This window comes from Tamandua tetradactyla, chromosome 7 (genome assembly GCF_023851605.1).
Source record: "Tamandua tetradactyla isolate mTamTet1 chromosome 7, mTamTet1.pri, whole genome shotgun sequence".
Lineage (NCBI taxonomy): Eukaryota > Metazoa > Chordata > Mammalia > Pilosa > Myrmecophagidae > Tamandua > Tamandua tetradactyla.
In genome coordinates this window covers 138,372,010-138,394,782 of record NC_135333.1, presented here as the reverse complement: position 1 = coordinate 138,394,782, position 22,773 = coordinate 138,372,010, and the positions used below count along the sequence as shown (strand labels likewise).

Sequence of the window (22,773 nt, the reverse complement as noted above, 5' to 3'; positions counted from 1 at the left end):
ATTTTAAGTCTTTCATAAGTATTGGGAAATTTTCAGTGATAATTTCCTCAGTAGTTTTTCTCCTCTTTTTCCATTCTCTTCTCCTTCTGGGACACCTACAACACGTATATTCTTGAGCTTCATGTTGTCATTTAATTCCCAGAGCCCCTGCTCATATTTTCCCATTCTTTTCCCTATATTTTCTTTTGCTTGTCGAATTTCAGATGTTCTGTCCTTCAGTTCACTAATGCCTCTTGAAATCTGACATTGTAGGTTTCCATTGTTTTTTTTCATCTCTTCTACTATACCTTTCATTCCCATAAGTTCTGTGATTTGTTTTTTCAGACTTTTGATTTCTTCTTTTTGTTCATTCCTTGCCTTCCTTATATCCTCCCTCAATTCATTGATTTGATTTTTGATGAGGCTTTCCATGTCTGTTCAAACATTCTGAATTAATTGTTTCAACTCCTGTATCTCATCTGAATTGTTGGTTTGTTCTTTTGACTGGGCCATATCTTCAATTTTCCTAGTATGATGTGTTATTTTTTGCTGGTGTCTAGGCATTTAATTACTTTAATTAGTTTACTCTGGAGATTGTTTTCACTTCTTTTACCTAGGATTTTCTTACTGGATGACTTTGTTGTCTGTTTTTTGACATTCAGTTCAGCTTATCCTGGACCACTAGCTTAGGTTTTGTTTAAGAGAGAATTTTTCAGTTCTTTTTTTCTTGTTTCTTGCCCTGCCTGTATGGTGCCACCCCCACCCCCACCCCCCCACCTTAGGTGGTCTACTTAGATATTATAAACCCAAGCCAGATTTTCCCAGACCAAACTGGCCTCCTGTCATCAGGAAAGAGTCACCTGCATCAGTTTTCCCTGAGGGTGAGACCCAGCAGGTTGAAGACTTTTCTGTGAAGTCTCTGGACTCTGTGCTTTTCCTATCCTGCCCAGTATATGGCACTTGTGTGCCTGTGGGTCCCACCCATATAAGGTGATGGCGGTACCTTTAACTTCAGCAGACTCTCCCTGCTGGGGGCATGGTGGAGACAGAGGAGAGGTTGTAGGCTGGCTTTAATCGCTTCAAATTTCCAAACCCTGGGGCCTGAATTCCTTGAGGGAGGGAATCCACCTGAGCTGCGCCCCACTCTTCCCCTGGGGAAGGCACAGGCTCCAAGACAAGCTCTCAAACAAGCTTGTTTCTGCCTATGCCTGGGGCAGTTGCAGCCTGAGAAGCCCTGCCGCTGTATCCAAAGGCAGTCAAGCCTTTGTAGAAGCACAGCCTCAAAAATGAAAGAGAAAAATCCTTCTCAGAGCAGGACTCTTGTTCCACAAGTTTGCCAATCAAGAGCATAAGTTGGTATGTTGCTTTGTGTACCTTCAGATCCTATGTGCCCTCTCCTTTCCTTCAGGTCCCAGACCTTTTCAAGTATTATGTGCTATCCAATCAAAAAAATCTGTTTTTTTTTTTTCTTTTTCCATCAGCCCTGCCCCCTCAGTGCCAGGGCAAAAATCAGCAACCTCTACTTTGACCAGGTTCAGCTGAGCTAGGGGCCTATTTTTAGTAGTCAGAATTTGTGAATTAATTCCACAATTGAAGCTTAGTTGCACTCAGCCCCTGTGCTGGTAAAGTCCCTTTCCTTTCCCCTCTGGGAAGCAGCCTGTGGGGGAGGGGTGCTGGCCACCAAGGCTTGGGGAACTCACGGTTCTGGGGGGGCTTGCCAGCTGGTCCAGACTGGGGTATGCTGTGTGTCCAGTTACTAACATGGCCCCAGCATTTTTTTTTTTTTTTGTACTGTTCCTGGCTATTTAGTAGCTGTTCTAGAAGACCAACCAAATCTAACAACTCACTAAGCTGCCATCTTGGCACTCTCTCCTTCATCATTCTTTTTACTTTACCCTGCCACAAAAATTTCAAATCAGTTTGTCAATGCCAGATTCCAGGAGAAATGTTGGGATGTAGTTTAGGGATATACTGAATCTGTAATTAATTTGGAGAAAACTGACATCTTTTTTATACTGTCTTTCTACTCATGAACATGGAATCATTCTCGTCCTCTTCAAGGTCTTTTAGTAAAATTTTCTCTTTCTGTAGGTAGGTCAGGCACATCTTTGGATAGATTTATTCTTAAATACTTTAGAGATGGATTTTACAATTGTACATGATGTCTTTTTTAAAATTCTATTTTCTAATTATTTTTGACTGGCATTTAAAAGTATAAACCATACATATATTTGTACCTTTTCTCCTCCATCTTTAGATCCCTCCCACTATCATGTATTGCATTTAGCTGTCATTATCTCTATAGTTTTTCTTTCTTTCTTTTCTCTAATTATGTTAACATATATACAACATAAATCTTATCCTAACCCCTCCCAACCATACCATTTAGTGAAATTAATCATATTCACAATACTGCATTACCGGCACCACCATCCATACTATAACATTTACTTCACAGCAGTGAATTCTGCATTTACTCCTCATTCTGCATGTGCACGCACACATATATACACACACCCAACCAGTACTCTACTATTTGTCTCTTGAGTTTGCTTATTCTCTGGTATTTTCTTTGTGGTTACCATGGGCTTATACTTAACGTCCAAAATCTCTAACTATCGCATTTGCATTGATACCAACTTAACTTCAACAGACTACAAACTTTGTGCCTATCCCCCTCCATCTCTCCACCTTTATATGATTATCCTGAATTACATATTTATACATTATGAGCACACAACCACTGATTTATGGTTTATGGCAGTTGACTTTTATAGTTCCATTTACTACAGGAAGTAAAAAGTGGAATTACAAACCAAAAATACAATACTACTAACATTTACATTTGTCCATGGCACTCCCTTCTGGGGATCTTTATTTCTTCATGCAGTCTCAATCTATTGTCTAGTATCTGTTCCTTTCAACTTGCAGAGTTCCTTTCGGCATTTCTTTTTCCGTTGTTGGTTTTATTTGTTTTGGTTTTTGGCAATTTAAATAGCATATAATCACTGTAAAGCCTGTGTTTGTACAGTAAGTCTCATAAACCAATTTAAAATTAGGGCGAACAAGGAAAAAGTATAGAAATACAGATATCAGAGTTTCTTGAATTGTAAATATTAAACACTAACTTAGATACAATATGATTAGCTATCAAAACTGTGTAGATTCTTCAGTGGGCAATTGTGGCTCAGTGGCAGAGTTCTCGTCTGCCATGCAGGAGACATGGGTTTGATTCTAGGAGCCTGCCCATGTAAAAAAACAAAACAAAACAAAACAAAACTGTGTACATCAAAATATCAAGTAGAAAGTTACTAGAAACATCAACTTTGCTACAGTAATGATCTATGAACCTTTTCATGTTTTTATTTCAGGAAAATATAAAGATACAAATGTTTTTGCAATTAACATATAAAAATCTTATCTCATGATATAACATTTTAAATCTATTTTAATATTGCTATAGCTATTTGTGCTTTTTTTAATTACAGCTTGCATAGAACATCTATTTTCATCCTTTCACTTTCAATCAGTTTGTATGTATCCTTGGGTCTAAGATAAATCTCTTGTGAGCAGCAAAAAGACCATATTATTTAATCCGTCCTGCCAATCTATGTTTTTAGTGAGTTTAGTCCATTAACATTCAAAATTATTACTGTAAAAGCAGTTCTTGGGTCCAACACTTTATCCAATATCTACAAATACAGATATCAGTTTCTTAAATTCTGAATATCTAATGCTAACTTAAATACCATTTGATTAGCTTTCAAAACTGTGAACATCCTCAAAATATCAAGTAGAAAGTTATTACAAATATCAACTTTGCTATAATAATGACCTATGTTACTGAACATTTTCAAGTTTTCAATTTCAGGAAAATACAAAGATACAAATGTTTCTACCATTAATATATGAAAGCAAACCACCAAAAATGGATATCTTGGTTAGCTTATCCATGGGCATATTAAATAAAACATAATCATTGTAAAGCCTGTGTTTGTACAGTAAGTTTCATAAACCAATTTAAAATTAATGCAAACAAGGAAAAAATCTAGAAATACAGATAGAGTTTCTTGAATCCTAAATATTAAATACTAACTCAAATACCATTTGATTAGCTATCAGAACTGTACATTCTCAAAATTTCAAGTAGAAAGTTATTAGAAACATCAACTTTGCTATAGTAATGACCTATGTTACTGAACATTTTCAATTTTTTTACTTCAGGAAAATATAAAGATACAAATATTTTTACAATTAACATGTAAAAATCTTATCTCTTATGATATCATAACATTTAAAATTTATTCTATCTAATATTACCATAGCTACTTGTGCTTTCTTTTGGTTACAGCTTACATAGGACATCTATTTCCATCCTTTCACTTTTAATCTGTTTATAGCCTTGGGTCAAAGAAAGTCTCTTGTAAGCAGCATATAGTTTGATTTTATTATTTAATTTGTTTTGTCAATCTGTATTTTAATCAATGAGTTTAGTCCATTAACATTCAAAATTATTACTGTGAAAGCAGTTAAGTCTAGCATCTCATCCAATATCTACAAATTCGGTTACTAGTTTCTTAAATTCTAAATATTTAAGAATTTTAAAATTCTAAATGACATCTTATCCTATAGTTTCCATTTGTCAGATCTATATAGTCTTTTCCCTCTCTCACTTTCTATCCTTTAAGTTACCCTTGATAATACTCTTCAATTTTGTACTCTCCTCCAGACCTCCGTCTAACTTTTTTTTTTCAGTCAACAGAGCTCCCTTTAATATTTCTTGTAGGAAATAGGTCCTACAATAGGTCTCTTGTTGGCAAATTCTTGCAGCAGGTGTTTGTAAAGATTTTAGTCTGTCAATTTTGCAGGACAATTTTGCAGAGTAAAGAATTTTTGGCTGGAGGTCTTTCTCGTTCACAATCATAATGAAATCATACCACCACCTTCTCACCTCCCTGGTGTCTGTTGAATAGACTGAGCTCAGATTTACAGTTTCCCTATATGTAATAAATCTTTCTCTTGCTGCTTTCAAGACTTTTTGCTTCTCTCAGGATTTGACATTCTGATAAGTATTTGTCTTGGTGTAAGCCTATTTGGATTTATTCTATTTGGAATTCATTGGGCCTATTTGGTTTGGATACATTCGTCTTTTATAAGGATTGGAAAGTTTTCCCCCATTATATCTTCAATTAGCCCTCCTATTTCTTTACTCTTCTCTTCACCCTCTGGGACAATAATTCCTAAACATTTTTATGCTTATGTTGTCTATAATTTGCCTGAACTCAAGTTGCATTTTTTCCATCTTTCTTGCCATTTTCTTGAACATTCTTTTGAATATTCAAGTTCATTTGTCGTATCTCTAATTTGCTTATTCCTTCTTCTGTCTTTTGAAATCTACTGTTGTCCCTGTTTTTAATTCAGTTTACAGTACCTTTCATCTCCATGATGTCTGATGTTTTTCTATTTATTCTTTCAAATTTTTTTTATGCCCCTCTAGTATCTTTTGTCTTTTAATGCTGTATGGCAGGGGTCAAATATCATTCCTTTTCCATTTGAGTATCCCCTTACTGCAGCACCATTTATTGAATTTTTGTTTGCTTGTTTGTTTAGGAAGCGCATGGACTGGGAATCAGACCTGGGTCTCCCACATGGCAGGCCTCTTGGAAGGTCCACTGATCTACACTTGCACCCCCTTTAGTATCTTTTTGATACCCTTTATATTATTAGGAACAACTTTAATTAGTTGCCCCAAATTTGTCAGGCTTCTCCACAGCAGATGGCACTCTTGAGCCCTCTCACTCCTCAGGCCCACATGACTCTGATGACAAGTGCCGGCCCAATCAAGTGAAAACCCGATGGGACTCCATCCAGGGCTGGTGACCCTGGCATAAGCCCAAAGCCACCAACTCTGGGGTTGGGTATGATCGCACACACCCCAACGGAGACTTCTCCATTGTGGCCTATGGCTCTAGTTGGGCCCCAGACTCCCTGCCCCAGTATGACACCAGTCTGCAGCACAAGGTAATTCAGCTTCACCTGCCCACAGCCTATCCAGAAATGTCTGGAGGCCCAGTCACAGGGTTTAGGTCAGCCAGCTTCCTCAGCCTCACCTCTCCTTCTGCACACACCTGCGGTCTTCAGGCTCCTGGGGTGGGGTGGGGGCAGCACCAGGACCCAAGCAGGTCTCTTTCACTGGTTGGATGTCGGACTGGCACACTCCATGTCTCCCCCTCCTCCCTGGAGATGGGCTGCCCCCCCAATCCCCCCACACCCCTCACCCAACCTATGCCAAGTCCTTGTCAAAAAAAAAAAAAAAGGCACGGACAGTAACGTATCACAAGGGCAAGGAATAGGCTCCTTAACTAAATGGCATCCACACATAGAAAAAGCATGTATTATCTTCTAAGTTTGACATGGGCACCCCCACCTATGAAATCAAACGAAAATCTTCCCAAGCCAGCTGTGGGGTAGGCAGAGAATCATGCCAAGCACATTCACCCCATTCTCTCCACCCCAATTTCTCTAGTAGAAGACGTCCAGGGCCTCTCATTGCAGGGTAGAAGACCTTCATGATCACTTGCACCCTGAAACCACTGTCCCAGTTATTTTCTATCGCGTCTCCTATTGTTGCACAGAGCCAGGGTGACCTCAGCCTCTGTTCTGCCATCTTACCGGAAGTTCCCTTTAGCATTTCTTATAGGGTCGGTCTAGTGGTGGTGAAGTACTTCAGCTTCTGCTTACCTGGACGTGTCATAATCTTCTGCCGGATAGGGAATTCTTGGTTGGAAATTTTTGCCTTTCAGCAGTTTAAATATGTTATCCCACTGCTTTCTTGACTCCATGGTTTCCAATAAGAAATCAACACTTAATCTTATTAAAGCTCCCTTGAACATGACACGCTACTTATCTATTGTGGCTTTCAGAATTCTCTATCTTCGGTATTTAACAGTTTGATTGTTGTATGTTGCAGTATAGGTCTTATTCAGATTTATCCTACTTGGAGTTCACTGAACATCTTGGATGTGTATATTCCTTTTATTAAATTTGGGGATTTTTCAGTGATTATTCCTTGGACCATTCTCTCTGCTCCTTTCTTTCGTTTCTCTCCCTCCCTCCCTCTTTTTCCTTCTTGTCCTTTTACGGCTCCCATTATGTATATATTCATATGCTTGATGGACTCTCACAGGTTCCTCAGGCTCTGTTCATATTTCTTCATTCTTTCCTTGTTTTGCTCCTTAGACTGGTTGATTTCAATTGTCTTTTCTTCAAGTTCACTGATTTTTTTTGTCAGCTCCAATCTGCTGTTGAAGTTCTCTGAAAAAATTTTTGTCACTGTGGTCTTCAGCTCTGTTTGGTTTCTTTTAATAATTTCTGTCTATGGATATTATCTTTATGTTCTTCTATTGTTTTCCTGACTTCCTTTAGTTCTTTGTCCACATTTTCATTTAGCTCTTTGCGTATTTGTAGAATTATTTTTTTTAAAAGTCTTTCGTATGTCCCAGATCTGATTCTCCTCATTGATGGTTTCTAATGCTTTAATCTTCTCCTTTACCTGGACCACCACTTCCTGCTTCTTTATATGTTTTATAATCTTTTCTTGAAACTTGGACTTGTTTTTTTTTTTTTTTGACAAACAAGATTTAATAATAGTCACAAGAATAGTTTGACCCCAAATAGGAAGAAACTGCCCATGGTTTTGTTTCAAAAAGTTACAAATTCAGTGCTCGAAAATCCAGCAGATAAGCAGCAGGACTAAAAGAGTTTGTTTCTAGAACTGTCTGCTAGTAAAATCAACAGGCATCTGTCCAGGAAACCTGTTTTCAGGGGTGGGGGAAGGTATTATTTACATCCCTATACCTCACTTCTTCTTTTCAGCTACCTTCAGTACTACCTGTTCTTTTCTTGAATTTTTCAGTGATAGTCATCAGTGGCCTTCTTGTTTGCAGGATGCTTGCCGTTAGGAGGGGACTGCTCAGGCTGTGGCTTCTCTGTCACCTACTCTCAAAGACCAGGCTTTGGGCTCCTCTTTGTTTCCCCATAAGGGGGCATTGAGCTTGTTATAAAATCAGTTGTGCTCCATATAATTTTCAGCCATATTAGTGGGCACGAAGGATGTCTCACTGTCTTTCTTCTTGTTCTGCTGCTCTGCCAGCAGATGGGCCTTTCATCTTCCATGAAAATGATATTTTTAATTTTAGCATCAATGCCAAGGTCCACCTCAGGGATGCTACTATCTGGTTGGAACGCTTTTCCTTGGTTTTCTTTGCTGAGGAAACACAGATATTTCTGGAAGTTCCTAAAGACAATCCTCTGCATTATTCAGCTTTACTTTCTGTTCCTTTTATTCCACAATCCTTTCCTCTCTTAAGCTGTCTCAATGTCTTCATTATGTTTGCATCCTTCCTTATCCCTTTGGTTGGTTATCTGCAGATAATGACATCCCCAGGTGGAGGTCTTCCTCTTCACTAATCTTATCTTTGCCCTTTCCTTCAGTTTCTTCATGTCCACCACACCACCCGTCTTTATGTGAAAGGAACCATCTACTAGAGTAGTCTCTTCCTATATCTTCTCTCCCACCAGTAGGGCCTCTTCCTCAAATTCTGCACTTCTTGGTCTCTTCCAGTTTTAACCAAACTTCCTCTGGGTCCTGCTCATCTGACTCTTGACTCCGAGTTAGCCCGGTGGCTGTCATGCTCACACTGGGCCCCTCCAGAGTCCAGCACCTGTGCTACTCAAACATGGATATTTTTAGATTTTATTGTATTATCTCCAGAATTTAGACTGTGAGGTGTCTGTTCCTTAAGTTTCTATTCAGCTAGTATTAAGTTTCTATTCAGTTAGTATTATGACAGGGCTTTCCTTAATGCCAAAGATCTAACAACAACAACAAAAAAACCTTTTCTTTTCTTTGCAGACTGACCTGTGCAAGTGCTCTCCTCCATAACTCATCCATACAATTTTAAACAATAGCTCTAAGCCAAAGCACCGGGGCTCCCTGAATCCTTCTGTGTATGCATCTTGTCTTGGGCATGTGTAACCCTAGGGACTCCTCCATTACATGAATATGAATGTCTCCTCTTCCCAATGAAATAGTTTCCTCATGGTCCCAAGCACTGCACTGTCTGTCCTACAGCCAGCAATCCCTTTTCCCAGGCAGCCATGACTTGATTACTTCCTCACAGCATTCTATAGGAGAACTCTGTGAGCTTCCTTCTAAACAAGAATAAATTCTGAGACAGCAAACCTGCAAAGTGTGTCCTGGTGCAGTCCTCAGACTACCACCAGGTAGTCAGACATAAATGCTTCCATTGTGTGCATTAAGAGTTACTCTGCTCACTGTGGAACTAGTCCAGAGACCTGCACTAACAGTGTGGGCAGCTCTATACCAAGCCAGTGAAGGGATGGAAGAGAGACCATCCAGGGCACCACAAGATCCTACTACTTTTAAGTTGCCTTTTTCTTGATTTGACATGCACCCTGTTACTTCCGTCCCTTAACTGCTTTCTGTAACTTTGATAAGGATGTGTCTGCCAATTCTTGCTCATTGTTCACACCTTCTGTGGAGAACAGTGCTCTAAAGCTTCTCACTCCCAATTCCATATTGATCCCATATTCAACCACTTTAATAAATTTTTCAATTATATTTAATAACTTGATGGAAAACTTTTTTGGATTTGCTATGTAGATAATGCCATTTCTGTGAACATTTTTATCTTTTTTTTTTTTTTCAGGCTAACATCTCTAGTACAAAGTTGAAAAAAAGTGAGGACAGTGAACATCCTCGCTTCATTGCTGATTTTAAGGAGATTGCTTCTAATGTTTCCTCGTGTAGAATGGTGCTTGTTACAGGATTTTTTAAGATACGCTTTATCAGGTTGGGATACCCTTCAACTTCTAGATTACTTAAAACAGTTACCATTAATAGGTGTTGGATTTTATAAAATGTTTTTCTGCATCTTCTGAGCAAATGCCTATTCTCTTTTAATTTTTAAATGTGGTAAATGAGATTTATACATTTTAAAATATACATCTGTATTACTGGGATAAATCCCACTTGGTCAGTGTGTTAGATTTAGGTTGCTTTTGCATATATACATTCATGAGTGAAACACACTGTTCTAGTTTGCTAGCTGCTGGTATGTTTTATGTCAGAAATGGAATGGCTTTTATAAGGGGGCATTTATTAAGCTGCTAGTTCACAGTTCTAAGACCATGAAAATGTCCCAATTAAAGCAAGCCTATAACAATTCCAAATTAAGGCACAAGCAAGAGGTTACCTTCACTCAAGAAAGGCTGATAAAGTTCAGGGTCTCTCAACAGGAAAGGCACATGGCAAACATTGTGATGTCTGCTAGCTTTCTCTCCAGGCTTCTTTTTTCATGAAACTCCCCCCAGGGGCGTTTTCCTTCTTCATCTCCAAAGGTCTCTGGCTGCGTGGGCTCTCTTTGGGGCTCTCATCATTCTAAGGTTTTCTCCAAAATGCTTCAACTAAGCAAGACCCCATCTAGAATGGGTGGAGTCACATCTCCCTCTAATTAATACCCACAATTGGGCGAGCCGCATCTCCATGGAGATAATATAATCAAACTTCCAAACTACAGTGCTGAATAGAGTTTAAAAGAAAAGGCTTCCTGCCTCTACAAGATTGGATTAGAATTAAGGCATGGCTTTTCTAGGGTACATCATTTTTTCAAACCAGCACATACGCCTATAATTTTCCTTTCTTCTTTGTCCCTATCTGGTTTTACTATCAAGGCTATAATCCTATGTTGACTTTGATGTAAGAGAGATTTCTTACTCGAGTTTCTGGAAGAATTTATATAAGATTAGAATAACCTGTTGTTCAAAGTTTGGGAAAACTATGCCTAGAGTTTTCTCTGTGGCTAGATTTTAAACTATTTTATTTTCATTAATAGTAGCAGTACTGGCTCAGGCTTCTGATTTCTTCTTAGTCAAAATACATTATTTTTCTAGGAATTTTCTTGCTTTGTATAAATTTTCAAATTTATTGGCATGTTGTTTATAATATCCTCTTTTTATCTGTTTAACATCTGCAGTATCTCTAGTGACATACCCTTTTTCATTTCTGATATTGGCTGTGCCTTTTCTCCCATTGTGTTAGTATTGTAAAGAATTTTAATTCTGGGTTATTCAATCTTACTTTTTACTTATTCTTTTTAAGTCATCAAAAAACTTTCCCCTAAGTATTTTTTCTCTTTTCTCTTCTCAAATCTCTTGTAGCACCTCCTGGATTTATTCCTCTTATTTAAATACTTTCTTTTTAATTAAAAATATAAAGTGTTATTCACTTGTGTGGGAAATCTCCTGAAGCCTTGAATGCTGAGAATATCTTTATTATGCCCTCACATTAGAAGAACTCTCTGAGCATAAAATTCTATTTTCAAAGTTCTTTTCATATTTAAACTCAGATTCTTGAGCACGGCATGGTAATGGTAGTTTTAACCATACTATTCCATACTCAAGTCCTTTTGCTGGTGGCCTTCCAGACAGCCTGGTGATTTGTGCTTCCAGGTAAAGTTTACCAAAACTCTGAGTTAAGAATTTTAAAATGGCCTTTTCAGAAAACCAGCTGTCTCATACATTGCTGCCGTGAATATAAACTGGTTCAACTTTTCTGGAAGGTGTTAGCACTGCAGATGAAATTTTTAAAAATACACATATACCTTGACCCAACAATTTTACTTCTAGGTATCTACATTAAGGAAATAACCCAACAAATTTCAAACAGGTACATATAAGGATACTTGTCACAGCATTCTGATATTTAAAAAGAAAGAAAACAAACTAAGCTCCAAAATAAATTGCATTAAAATTCTATAATCAAAAGTATACAGTGATTAAGATGATGTAGATTTATCAACAGGGAAAAATATTTAATATTTAAGTTAACAGGTTTGCTAGCTGCCGGAATGCAATATACCAGAAATGGAATGGCTTTTTAAAAGGGGAATTTAATAAGTTGCTAGTTTACAGTTCTAAGGCTGAGAAAATGTCCCAATTGAAACAAGTCTAAAGAAATGTCCAATCAAAGGCATCCAGGGAAAGATACCTTGGTTCAAGAAGGCCAATGAAGTTCAGGGTTTCTCTCTCAAGTGAGAAGGCACGGGGCGAACACAGTCAGAGCTTCTCTCTCAGCTGGAAGGGCACATGACAAATACAGCATCATCTTCTAGCATTCTCTCCTGGCTTCCAGTTTCATGAAGCTCCCCGGGAAGCGTCTTCCTTCTTCATCTCCAAAGGTCACTGGCTGGTGAACTCTCTGCTTCATAGTGTTGCTCTCTCTGAATCTCTCTGAATCTCTCATTCTCCTCTTTTATAGGACTTCAGAAACTAATCAAGAGCCACTCAAATGGGTGGAGACATGTCATCCCTTAATCCAGTTTAACAACCACTCTTGACTAAATCACATCAACCAGGGAGATGATCTCATTACAGTTTCAAATATACAGTATTGAATAGGGATTATTCTACCTTTATGAAATGGGATATATATTAAAACATGGCTTTTCTCAGGGGGCATACTTCCTTTCAAACCAGCACACAGGTCTACTTTTTGTTGCAGAAATAGTCATAGGTAGGTAAATAGGTCAGCTAAAAGGTTATTCTCCAAAAATATTAATAGTGGCTTTCTCTAGATGGAGAGATGGACATAGTTTCACATTTCTTCTTTTAACTTGTCTATACTTACTGTTTTATTTTCCTGGGCTGCTAAAGCAAATACCACGAACTGGGTAGTGTTAAAAAAAAGGGGAGGGGGATGTATTTGCTCACAGTATGAGACTTAGAAAAAGTCCAAATAAAAGCATCTTCAGGGCAAAACATTCTTTCTGAAGGCTGTGGCATTCTGGGGCTGGCGGCTGGCAATCTTTGATTCTTAGCTTGTCACATGGCAAGGCACATGGTGACATCTCCTTGTTTCTCCCCTCTCTTCCAGGTTTCACTGATGTTCAGCTTCTGGCTGCTCTCTCTAGCTTTCTCTATATCTAAATTTAATTTCACTTATAAATAACTCCAGTAATAGGATTAAGACCCATTCTGATTGAGGTGGATCACACCTTAACTCAAGAAACGTCATCAAAAAGTCCTACTTACAATGGGTAATACCCACAGGGATGGTTCAGATTTAAGAACAAGCTTTTCTAGGGCACATACTGCTTCAAACTACCACACTCACTACATTTTTACCATAAGCCTCTTTTACTCTTATAAGTAATTTTAATAATAAAAATTTTATAATTTGAAACTTACAGATCAAATAGTTCTATGATCAGTATATGCTTTGCATATGCCACTCTTACAACCCACACACCTTCAAACCCCGCTGAGCATACAAACTCCATTATTTACCTTTATATCTCTCTAATACCCACTATAGTGCTCAATGTACAGAAATCATGAATACATTACATCAAGAATGCATCTCTGGTATAAAATGTTACTGCCTATCTATTATATTTAATAAATTACCATATTAAAGGGGTTCCTTAAATTACAGACAGCAGAATGATTAAAATAGTAACCTTCAAACTTTTTAGCTACAGAAGTCTTTCTTTAACTAAAATCTTTTTCAAAGCCTAAGATATAAAGGTGATAAAAATACAAGCAATTCTAGTGGAGGGATAGAAGCTGTGTCCTGTCCACTCAAGTCTTCCTCCTTACATCTCATAGACTGCTGTGCAGTTTGAAAACTACTATTTAATACAATTCAACTGACCTTATTTGGCAATCAGAGCTAGAAGACAAAGCAAAAACACATTCAATCTAATGTTTATTTATTTAACTTTTCTTTCAACTATAAATTACAATCACTAGTATACCTGTAATTCTTCTTTATAGTGTGTCAACTAAAGAGTAAGCAAACACAGCAAAGGTCAATTTAAAACAAATCACAGTATTTCTTGGTGTAATTTGCAAAAGGGGGAAAAAGTCTTGGACCCACTCCTTGGAAATAAATATCAAGTAACCATAAAAATATTCAGCCATTTGTCAGTATTCAGAAGGTTCATGCATATTCCCAGGCAGAGCATCAGAGTTCCTCTTTGAAATATCCCAGCTTTGCCAATGACATTTCTTTTCTCAACTGCATAACTTCCCAAAACATCTGATCAACTATACAAATAGAAGAGAAAGATATGTAAATCATAGAAGAAACACCATCTCATTATTTTTAACCTTTCACTGAAAATGTATGATTAGCTGAAATGCCAACTGAGCATTTCCTAATGATGCATCTGATGCGTATATACTCTACACATATTTCACAAAGACGTTTCCAAGTATTTGTCAGTATCCCAGTTTCATCAATAAATAAGCAATTTCACACTGTTTTGTCATAACTATTTGTCAAATAAATCAATGACTAGTATTTTAGCCCAAGAAAAGGTATAGGCATTTCAATGTATGAAAAAATATCAATGCAACTGCCTTCATAAATAATTACACTAAATGCTCAATAATTGACGAGTTCATTATCTAACTCATGGGTCTTCTTGCTCTACTTTACAATATCTTGCCCATTTCACTCTTCACTAACAATAACAGAAGGTGAGCAGGAGAAAGGAAAACAAGATAATTCAGAAAACTCAACATTCTTCATGAGTAATAGGGAAAGGTTGTATGTATGGCTTGAATTATAAATAAAAGTATTAGAGGACAATATGTGAATTTCAATTACCTACAGTTTTGTAAGCCTCCACATTATTGGAAAAAAACTTGGCTGTACATGGTAAACAAGAAAATGTCTTCATATGAAATATAATTAGATTCATGTAGATCAGTGGCTCTCAACCAGGGGCGGTTGTGCCCCCAGAAGATATTTGGCAATGTCTTAAAAAATTTTTGGCTGTCATATTGGGGTGTTCCCGACAATTAGTACTTAAAGACAAGGAACACTACTAAACACTCTACAATGTCCAAGACAGCTTCCACAACAAAGAATTATCCAGTTCAAACTGTCAATAGTGCTAAGGTAAAAAATCTTGCTTTAGATTTTAGCTGCCTTAAATCTTATTTGGCACAGCCACAGAAAATAAACAGATTTTTAAATTAATAATACTTACCTGCTGCAAACTCACATCATATGGAGTAGAAAAGCAATAGAAACTAAAGAAGCTATCATTTTTATCACTATCACCCCCACCATCATTCATGATACGTTCTTCTCATTCTCAAAGTAACTTATCTTTAGTCTTTCTTAGAAAAAAGTTTGATTTTAAATGAAGAAAAATACTTCTGACAATTTAAGTCATCTGTTCTGCAGTTTAAATTATATTACTGACCAACAGTCTGTATTCAAAAATAGTTCAATTTTATTATAAAAGATATTATACAGTTTAAAGATGAGTTTTATGCTGAGCAGCCCTATTCTTTTAAGCATTAAAATCCAATTATGTGAGATTCTAAACAATATGTCTGCAATATACCAGAGCTTGAAAAAGGCTAAACTAAGTTTTTATCAGCATGATTAATTTTTCCATAGAAATTAAGATTCCCTGGTTTACCTGTTTGAAAGATAAGAAGCTTCTAGTTTTTAAGCATAAGAATATAATCCTAAGATATTTTCAGTGCCTAAAAAAATACACAAAGTTCCTACCACTTCAAACACAAAATTGGTATGGACTTGTCTTTAGTCCAGTATCCGTTATTTCTGCCTTAAAACAATCACGTGTACTCAAGAAACACTGTTTGGGAACCGTGAGGCCAATGGTTTTTATGCCTATTATTTAAGGTATTTGGCTATAAAACCATCAGATAATATTAAAAATACTGAAACACTTGCATGAGGTTGGTTCTCCTGGATATATCATCTGCATGTTTCTGCTGATTTATAATACAGTAATCTTTATTCCATTCAGAATTATATTCATGACTGCTTTATTAATTCATATGTGGAAGTAGAAAATATAGAAAAAAATTGTCCTTCATGGCTTCCACCAATTAAAATAAATTTGACCACTTCCATATTTTGTTCATTTTCATTTCTTAAAGAGTAAATTCAATGAGCTCTACATTGTCCTCACTTTATTATTTGGTTTATCATATACCCCTTAATAGTTAAAACTGCTCCTGCCTAAAATTCACAATTAGAGTAAAATGAGGCAAATAAAAGAACTGAATAATTTACTTTCTTAAACAGAGATATTTGTTTCCAAATTCTCCAAACCATTTATTAGTTATAAAAGGGATTCAAAATAAATGTGCCAATAATAAAGTTTACTTGAACATTACTACTGTGTCTAGACTTTTTTTTTTTTTTTTTTTTTGCATAGGCAGGCACCGGGAATCAAACCTGGGTCTCTGGCATGGCAGATGAGAACTGCTGCCTGTTGAGCCACCATGGCCCACCCTGTGTCTAGATTTTTTACTAAACTATTTACATAAATATTTATAACGAATTAAAAACACTCACCATCCTGCTGTTTCACGAGTCCCTGTTGAATATACCGAATATATGTAAAAAAGTTGCATACAGAAGTGATCTAGGCCAACGGAAAAATATCATCAATGGTCAAGAGTCTCGTATATCAAAGTGAGCTTTATTAAAATTCATGGTTAACTTACTTACCCTGTACCTACAAAAAGGAGAAATATAATAATAGTTGCTTGAGTCTCCTAATTTAATTCTGTGTTTACAGGACTTACTCTGGCCAGTGAGAGCACATTTTCTGTAAAATAATGAAAATTTTTAGTTTTTTTACTACTAAAGGCACTTGCCTCTACATTCTATACACGCTGTATATTCATTCCATTAAGACAGTGAATATGCATCAGAAACTGTTCTAGAGGCTAGGCTATAGCGATGAACAACACAAAGTTCCTGCCTGGGTGGAGCTTATGTTCCATTATAAGCAACACCACTACATCAACCATTGTTCTAGAAATATAAACTGATGTTTTAAATATCTTCTGAATGTGTCTAAATAATTCTTAAGAAACAGTATAAGCGATACTATAACATTAACCATGGTTCTAGAACTATAACTAGATGTTCTAAATATCTCCGAATTTGTCTAAATAATTCTTAATACTTATTTTAGTATCTAATTGTTATAATCATTATTGGTTTGACTATGAAAACAGAATATTGAGACTTACATTTTTTGCAAGATATAATTCTAAGCAATGAGGTTGAGAATACAAAACGACAGAGAATGCTTTACAGCTTTCCATCAGGATTTCAACTTATTTCTTCATTGAAAAAAAACTAATGATAATTGTTCGTCTCAAAACATGTTATTGATAAATTACAGGATAAAAGCCTCCAAATGGAGTGTTTTTTGTTTGGTTGGTTTATATGCATTTAATGTGGCACCTCTGCCTAAGAACTATAAAAGAATAAGCCACCTTACAAAAACACTGAATCTTAAGCAGATAAAGAATACATTACATTTAAATATATCATCCTTTCAATTTTCATAGTACAAAATCTAAAATTTGGTATTAGAGGCGGAGGAGCTTTCTGGCTAGGATTAAGCTGTAAGCTTTTTGAGGGCAGGGACTTTTTCTTATTTACTTTTGAATTGCTGGCACCAAGAACATACCTAGCATTCAGCAAGTATTCAATGACTGCTGATTTCGTGATGGCCACCTGTCACCATATTGATTATTCTAGTTTGCTAGCTGACAGAATGCAATATACCAGAAACAATGGCTTTTAAAAAGGGGTATTTAATAAGTTGCTAGTTTACAGTTCTAAGGCCGAGAAAATGTCGCAATTACAACAAGTTTATAGAAATGTCCAATTAAAGACATCCAGGGAAAGATACCTTGGTTCAAGAAGGCCGGTGAAGTTCAGGTTTTCTCTCTCAAGTAAGAAGGCACATGGCAAACACAGTCAGGGCTTCTCTCTCAGCTGGAAGGGCACATGGCAAACACGGTGTCATCTGCTAACTTTCTCTCTTGGCTTCCTGTTTCATGAAGCTCCCAGGGAGACATTTTCCTTCATCTCCAAAGGTCGCTGGCTCATGGATTCTATGCTATGTGGTGCTGCAGCATTCTCTGCTCTTTCCGAATCTCCTTCATGCTCCAAAATGTTTCCTTTTATAGGATTCCAGAAACTTATCAAGACCCACCCAAATGCATGGAGACATGTCATCACCTAATCCAGCTTAATATCCACTCTTGATTGGATTATATCTCCAGGGAGATGATCTAATTACAGATTCAAACATATGTATTGGATATATATGTATATATTGTATATGAATATGGATTATTCTGCCTTTGTAAAATGGGATTTCGATTAAAACATGGCTTTTCTAGGGGACATACATCCTTTCAAACCAGCATATTAATCAATAGGATGCAGATGGCCTGTCTATCAGGCTGGATTTGAAAGAGCTGGATATATCATCCTTCTTAAGTTAGAAGCTTGGCTGAACACAATTACCACTCTCTGTCAATGTAAAATTAGCATAGCTCTAAATAAAATAAAGTGGCCAACAATATTTTGGTAAATTAGATACTAAAGAAAAATACATTCAATAAACATTAAATTTAAGCTATATTTATAGGTACAAGAAATATGATGTAAATGTACCTCATTATTAAGAAAATAAATGAAAAATATATATTTAAAATAGTATAATTTGGGGAGTGGCCTTTTAAATTACAAAAGAACTTTTAACAGAGATTTTGCCTCAATGTTCCTTCATTAACAAATTCTTTTAACAGTCTATACTATTTAAAAGCGCTACTTATTTGCTTGAGGGGAAAAGGAGAGCAAGAAATTTAAGACACAAGTACTAGAAGGCCTTGAAACTTCCCAAGGTATAATTTATACAAGGGAACAAAGTATAAACTGATAAAAACAATTTACACAGTTTTTCTGAAAAGAGACATATACCAATTTGTCTACATTTTGTCTAATTTTGAAAGGGCTCTCTCTGCTTAAGTGCCAACTTAAAAAAAGATAAGTGTTTCTAAAATTATCTCATTTCTAAAGCCAGCTGTAAACTCATCACACCCAAAATATTTTTACTTGAATTAGGATTCAGTGCTACCCTCTGACCACCAACTAGATGCTTCTTTAACATGCTACACCACCTCAGTATCTCTATGGCTCTAGTCTGAAGATTTCAAATCTCTGACATTTTCACTTGGGGATGTCAACATGTCTAAACCTAGACTCGTGGTCTTCACAAAACCAGAGCCCAGCCTTTCCTATGAATTTCCAAAATTATTTCAAATCATTCTTCTAGTTGGTCACCTCTAAGGCCTTTTACTTTTACTCATACCCCACTCCAAAGTAACCATCTAATTCTTTTTTCTTAAGGTTTGTCAGATCTATCCTGTGCTGGTTTAAAAGGATGTATGTCCCCCTAGAAAAGCCATGTTTTAATCCTAATCCCATTTTGTAAAGGCAGTCGTTTCTTCTCATCCCTATTCAGTACTGTGTGTTTGAGACTATAATTAGCTCACCCCCCTGGAGATGTGACTCAATCAAGAGTGTTTGTTAAATTGGATTAGGTGGAGGCATGTCTCCCCCCATTCAGGTGGGTCTTGATTAGTTTACTGGAATCCTATAAAAGAGGAAACATTTTGGAGAACACAAGAGATTCTGAGAGAACAGAACGACATAGCCACAAGAAGCAGAGAGTCCACCAGCCAGCGACCTTTGGAGATGAAGAAGGAAAATGTCTCCCCGGGAGCTTCATGAAACAGGGAGCCAAGAGAGAAAGCTAGCAGATGCCGCCATGTTCAGCGTGTATCTTTCCAGATGACAGAGAAACCCTGACTGTGTTTGCTATGTGCCTTCTCACTTGAGAAAGAAATCCTGAATTTCATCGGTCTTCTTGAACCAAGCTACCTTTCCATGGATGTCTTTGATTGGACATTCCTAAAGATTTGTTTTAATTGGGACATTATCTAGGCCTCAGAACTGTAAACTAGCAATTTATTAAATTCCCCTTATTAAAAGCCATTCCATTTCTGTTATATTGCATTCCGGCAGCTAGCAAACTAGAACATCTCCTTTCCTACCCCATAAGCTCACCATCCTCTGAACACATTTTGTTTTCTTGGCCTTCAGTAATTTGTAGTGTTCCTCTTGTCTACTGAGTGAACAGGCTATTTTTCATTTGTCCAAATTCCATTCATGCTTCAAAAACCCAGATCAAATCTCCTCAACTGGAATGATCTAGTATTCCTTAAAATTCCATTGTACTGTGCCATTCAGTTAGTAATTACTTTAATAATCTACTCCATAAGAACCTTGGCTAGAGCTAATATTTTACATTTCATAAAAGAGGACAATATCTTTCATATAATGCACACTTCAAACACATTGGCTTCAGGTTCCATTTCCATAGCATGTTATCCTTTGACCATGTAAATTGTTCTTAAACCTAATATATAATTATATTTTGCTAAAATGCTGTAAATTCATTTCAACTGATATCGTCATTTGCCATCATCTGATTTTTGTACATGTATATGTGTGATATATAATGCAAGCACAAGTTTAATGTTCTACAATAAAAACTCTGATATGCTGTATTTAAAATAAGATATGACACAGACCTTAAAAGTACAAAAACTATTACTAAATTTTACTCCCCATTCAGTGGGGTGAAGACTCAGTATAAAAACACCTGGATGTTTGTTAAACAGGTAGAATTCAGGAATGTAAATCTTCTCTCCAAAATTCAGAGGCCACCGTGCTGCAAGTATGGCACAGGGTAAGTATAAAATTGGACCCCTGCTTGTATTTTGAATGTACCACTATATGATGATACTGTGAGTCATTATTGTATACTTTGGATGATTATATGGTATGTGAATATGTATCAATAAAACTGCATTAGAAAAGAAAAAAAACTAGACCCAACTCCAGGTGTGTGTATGGTTCACAGAGCAAATATGCGACTAGGTAATCTTCTACAAATGGCCACCCAAATACCAGTATTCTATAATCTTGCTGGGCATATAATATGTATAACGAGAAACAGGAAAAACCAGGAGACTCCTGCACAGATTTTAACAAAGATTTGTTGCTATCAATCTACAGTCCTTTCCTCTTTTGGCTTCAAAATGACTCTAACAAGGGTCAAATATGAGCTCTCTATGAGTTCTCTTAGGTTTTTCAGCCCACTGTATTGATTAAGTTCTTAACCACTAACTAAAGCTTTTCCTCAAAAGCTTTTTGAGTCACTTTTTAAACAGAAGCAAACACAAAACCTTCAGCTATGCCAAAAGTTACAGGCACTGGTGATTTTGAGCCTCTACTCCTCTCAGGATTGGATGGAAATAATCTTGCCCTGCTATAAAATGTAAGACTCTAATCTGTGAAAGTTTATAATGGCCAAATATCTCTCACAGAAGGAAGACAGAAATTATTTACCAAAGTGGAAGTCCTCTACAAGGACAGTATGAAAGGAAAGGACTAATCAAGTTTTTTGGTATCCCATTTTCATGCTTGAAAAGATCTGGTCTAACTCAGTGTCCTTCCAAACCATTTTTTTATGGCAATACTCAGGAAGAAATTCTTTACACAGAAATCTAGCATATACTGCTATTATATGTCTATGTATATATATATACACATACACACACATGTGAGATATCTATATATATATCTCTCACACAAAATTCTGCTTATGACCCACTAAATGATTTCATGATCCATTCATGGTCAGAACAAAAAAACATGCTTCTAGCTTCTAGTCCCTGACTGTCATGAGTGAGTGTGGGACACACACACCAGTGCCTGTAGGTGCCCAGCCTACCACAGGATAAAGAGCATAAACTCCACATGTTCCAGTGACTGAAATCCCTGGCCAAAGAGCCATCCTCAACATATCATGTGTATATTTTCACAATTCAAAGGACTCTTCTTTGATGCTGTTTGAAACGCTATATCCCCTACTATCTAGGAACTTTTCATTTGGATGCATGGACTCCAAAAAGAAAACTGACAAGAAATTTAACCACATAAAAAAAAAACTAATAACAACACAAAAAATTTAAAAATGCAGTATCTTTCATGAGTAATGGATTCGAAGACATACTTTGGCCCTCCACATTCAACTGCAGAAGCTTTCACAAATCGAATTGGTTGTAATCCTACTGGTTCAATGCTTAGAGTATTGTTTTCCACAGCCTCCAGAACAGCTGATGCCAACTTAAAAAAAATAAATAAATAGTATTAGATGCTATGCTTGCAGAAAAAAATCAAAATTATATTCTATGGTAAACTGATTTTAAAAATTATCCTTCTCCAAAGTTTCCAGCCTAAGTCAACAGCAACAATAAGACAACATAATCTTGGTTTGAATACTTTTAGAATCCACACATTAGTATGAAAGGCAATTTAGCTATAGATAAATAACTTTTCTCATTACCTGGAAGAGGATTAAAGGCATTAATCCAGTCTCTGTCCACTTCTTACCCACAATTAACTTACACTGCTAATGCCCCTTCAAAATGAACATCCAAATGCTTTATTTTGCTAAATTTGTGCTATACTCTTTGATACTGATGCTTTATAATACTAAAACATAGTTATTTTAGTTATATGTTTTCTGAACTTGTACTTGTATGCACATAAGAGTGAGTTTACAAAAGAATTAACCGAATTACCAAATATTAAATGCCCAGATAGAGATGGTATTGATAAAATCATAGATCAAATAATATAACTTCTTCAGAGTCTGGAAAGATTACTAATACTGAATGGCCTGCCCAAAACTGGGCACAGAGCCATAATTAATAACATATTTACATGACAAAAATATTTTAGTTTATCCTATCTTCCCCTTAAAAGTAATATTATAA

The 22,773-nt window shown here is 36.4% G+C and overlaps 1 protein-coding gene and 1 pseudogene across 6 annotated transcripts in view; both read right to left on the bottom strand.

The window, feature by feature from the left end:
* Nucleotides 1-5,741: 5,741 nt before the first annotated feature.
* Nucleotides 5,742-8,678, bottom strand: LOC143642696 (splicing factor C9orf78 pseudogene; annotated as a pseudogene).
* Nucleotides 8,679-13,871: 5,193 nt separating this feature from the next.
* RAB3IP (RAB3A interacting protein) overlaps nucleotides 13,872-22,773 on the bottom strand; it is an 84,517-nt gene continuing 75,615 nt past the window's right edge. For all 6 annotated transcript variants that reach the window (XM_077111406.1, XM_077111405.1, XM_077111407.1 and 3 more), the window contains 4 exons: nucleotides 22,008-22,120; nucleotides 16,565-16,664; nucleotides 16,409-16,478; nucleotides 13,872-14,109 (listed from right to left, as the gene is read on the bottom strand). In XM_077111406.1, coding sequence (XP_076967521.1) covers nucleotides 14,027-14,109; nucleotides 16,409-16,478; nucleotides 16,565-16,664; nucleotides 22,008-22,120 — 366 coding nt within the window. In that variant the 3' untranslated portion in view covers nucleotides 13,872-14,026. The remainder of the gene's footprint in view (nucleotides 14,110-16,408; nucleotides 16,479-16,564; nucleotides 16,665-22,007; nucleotides 22,121-22,773) is intronic.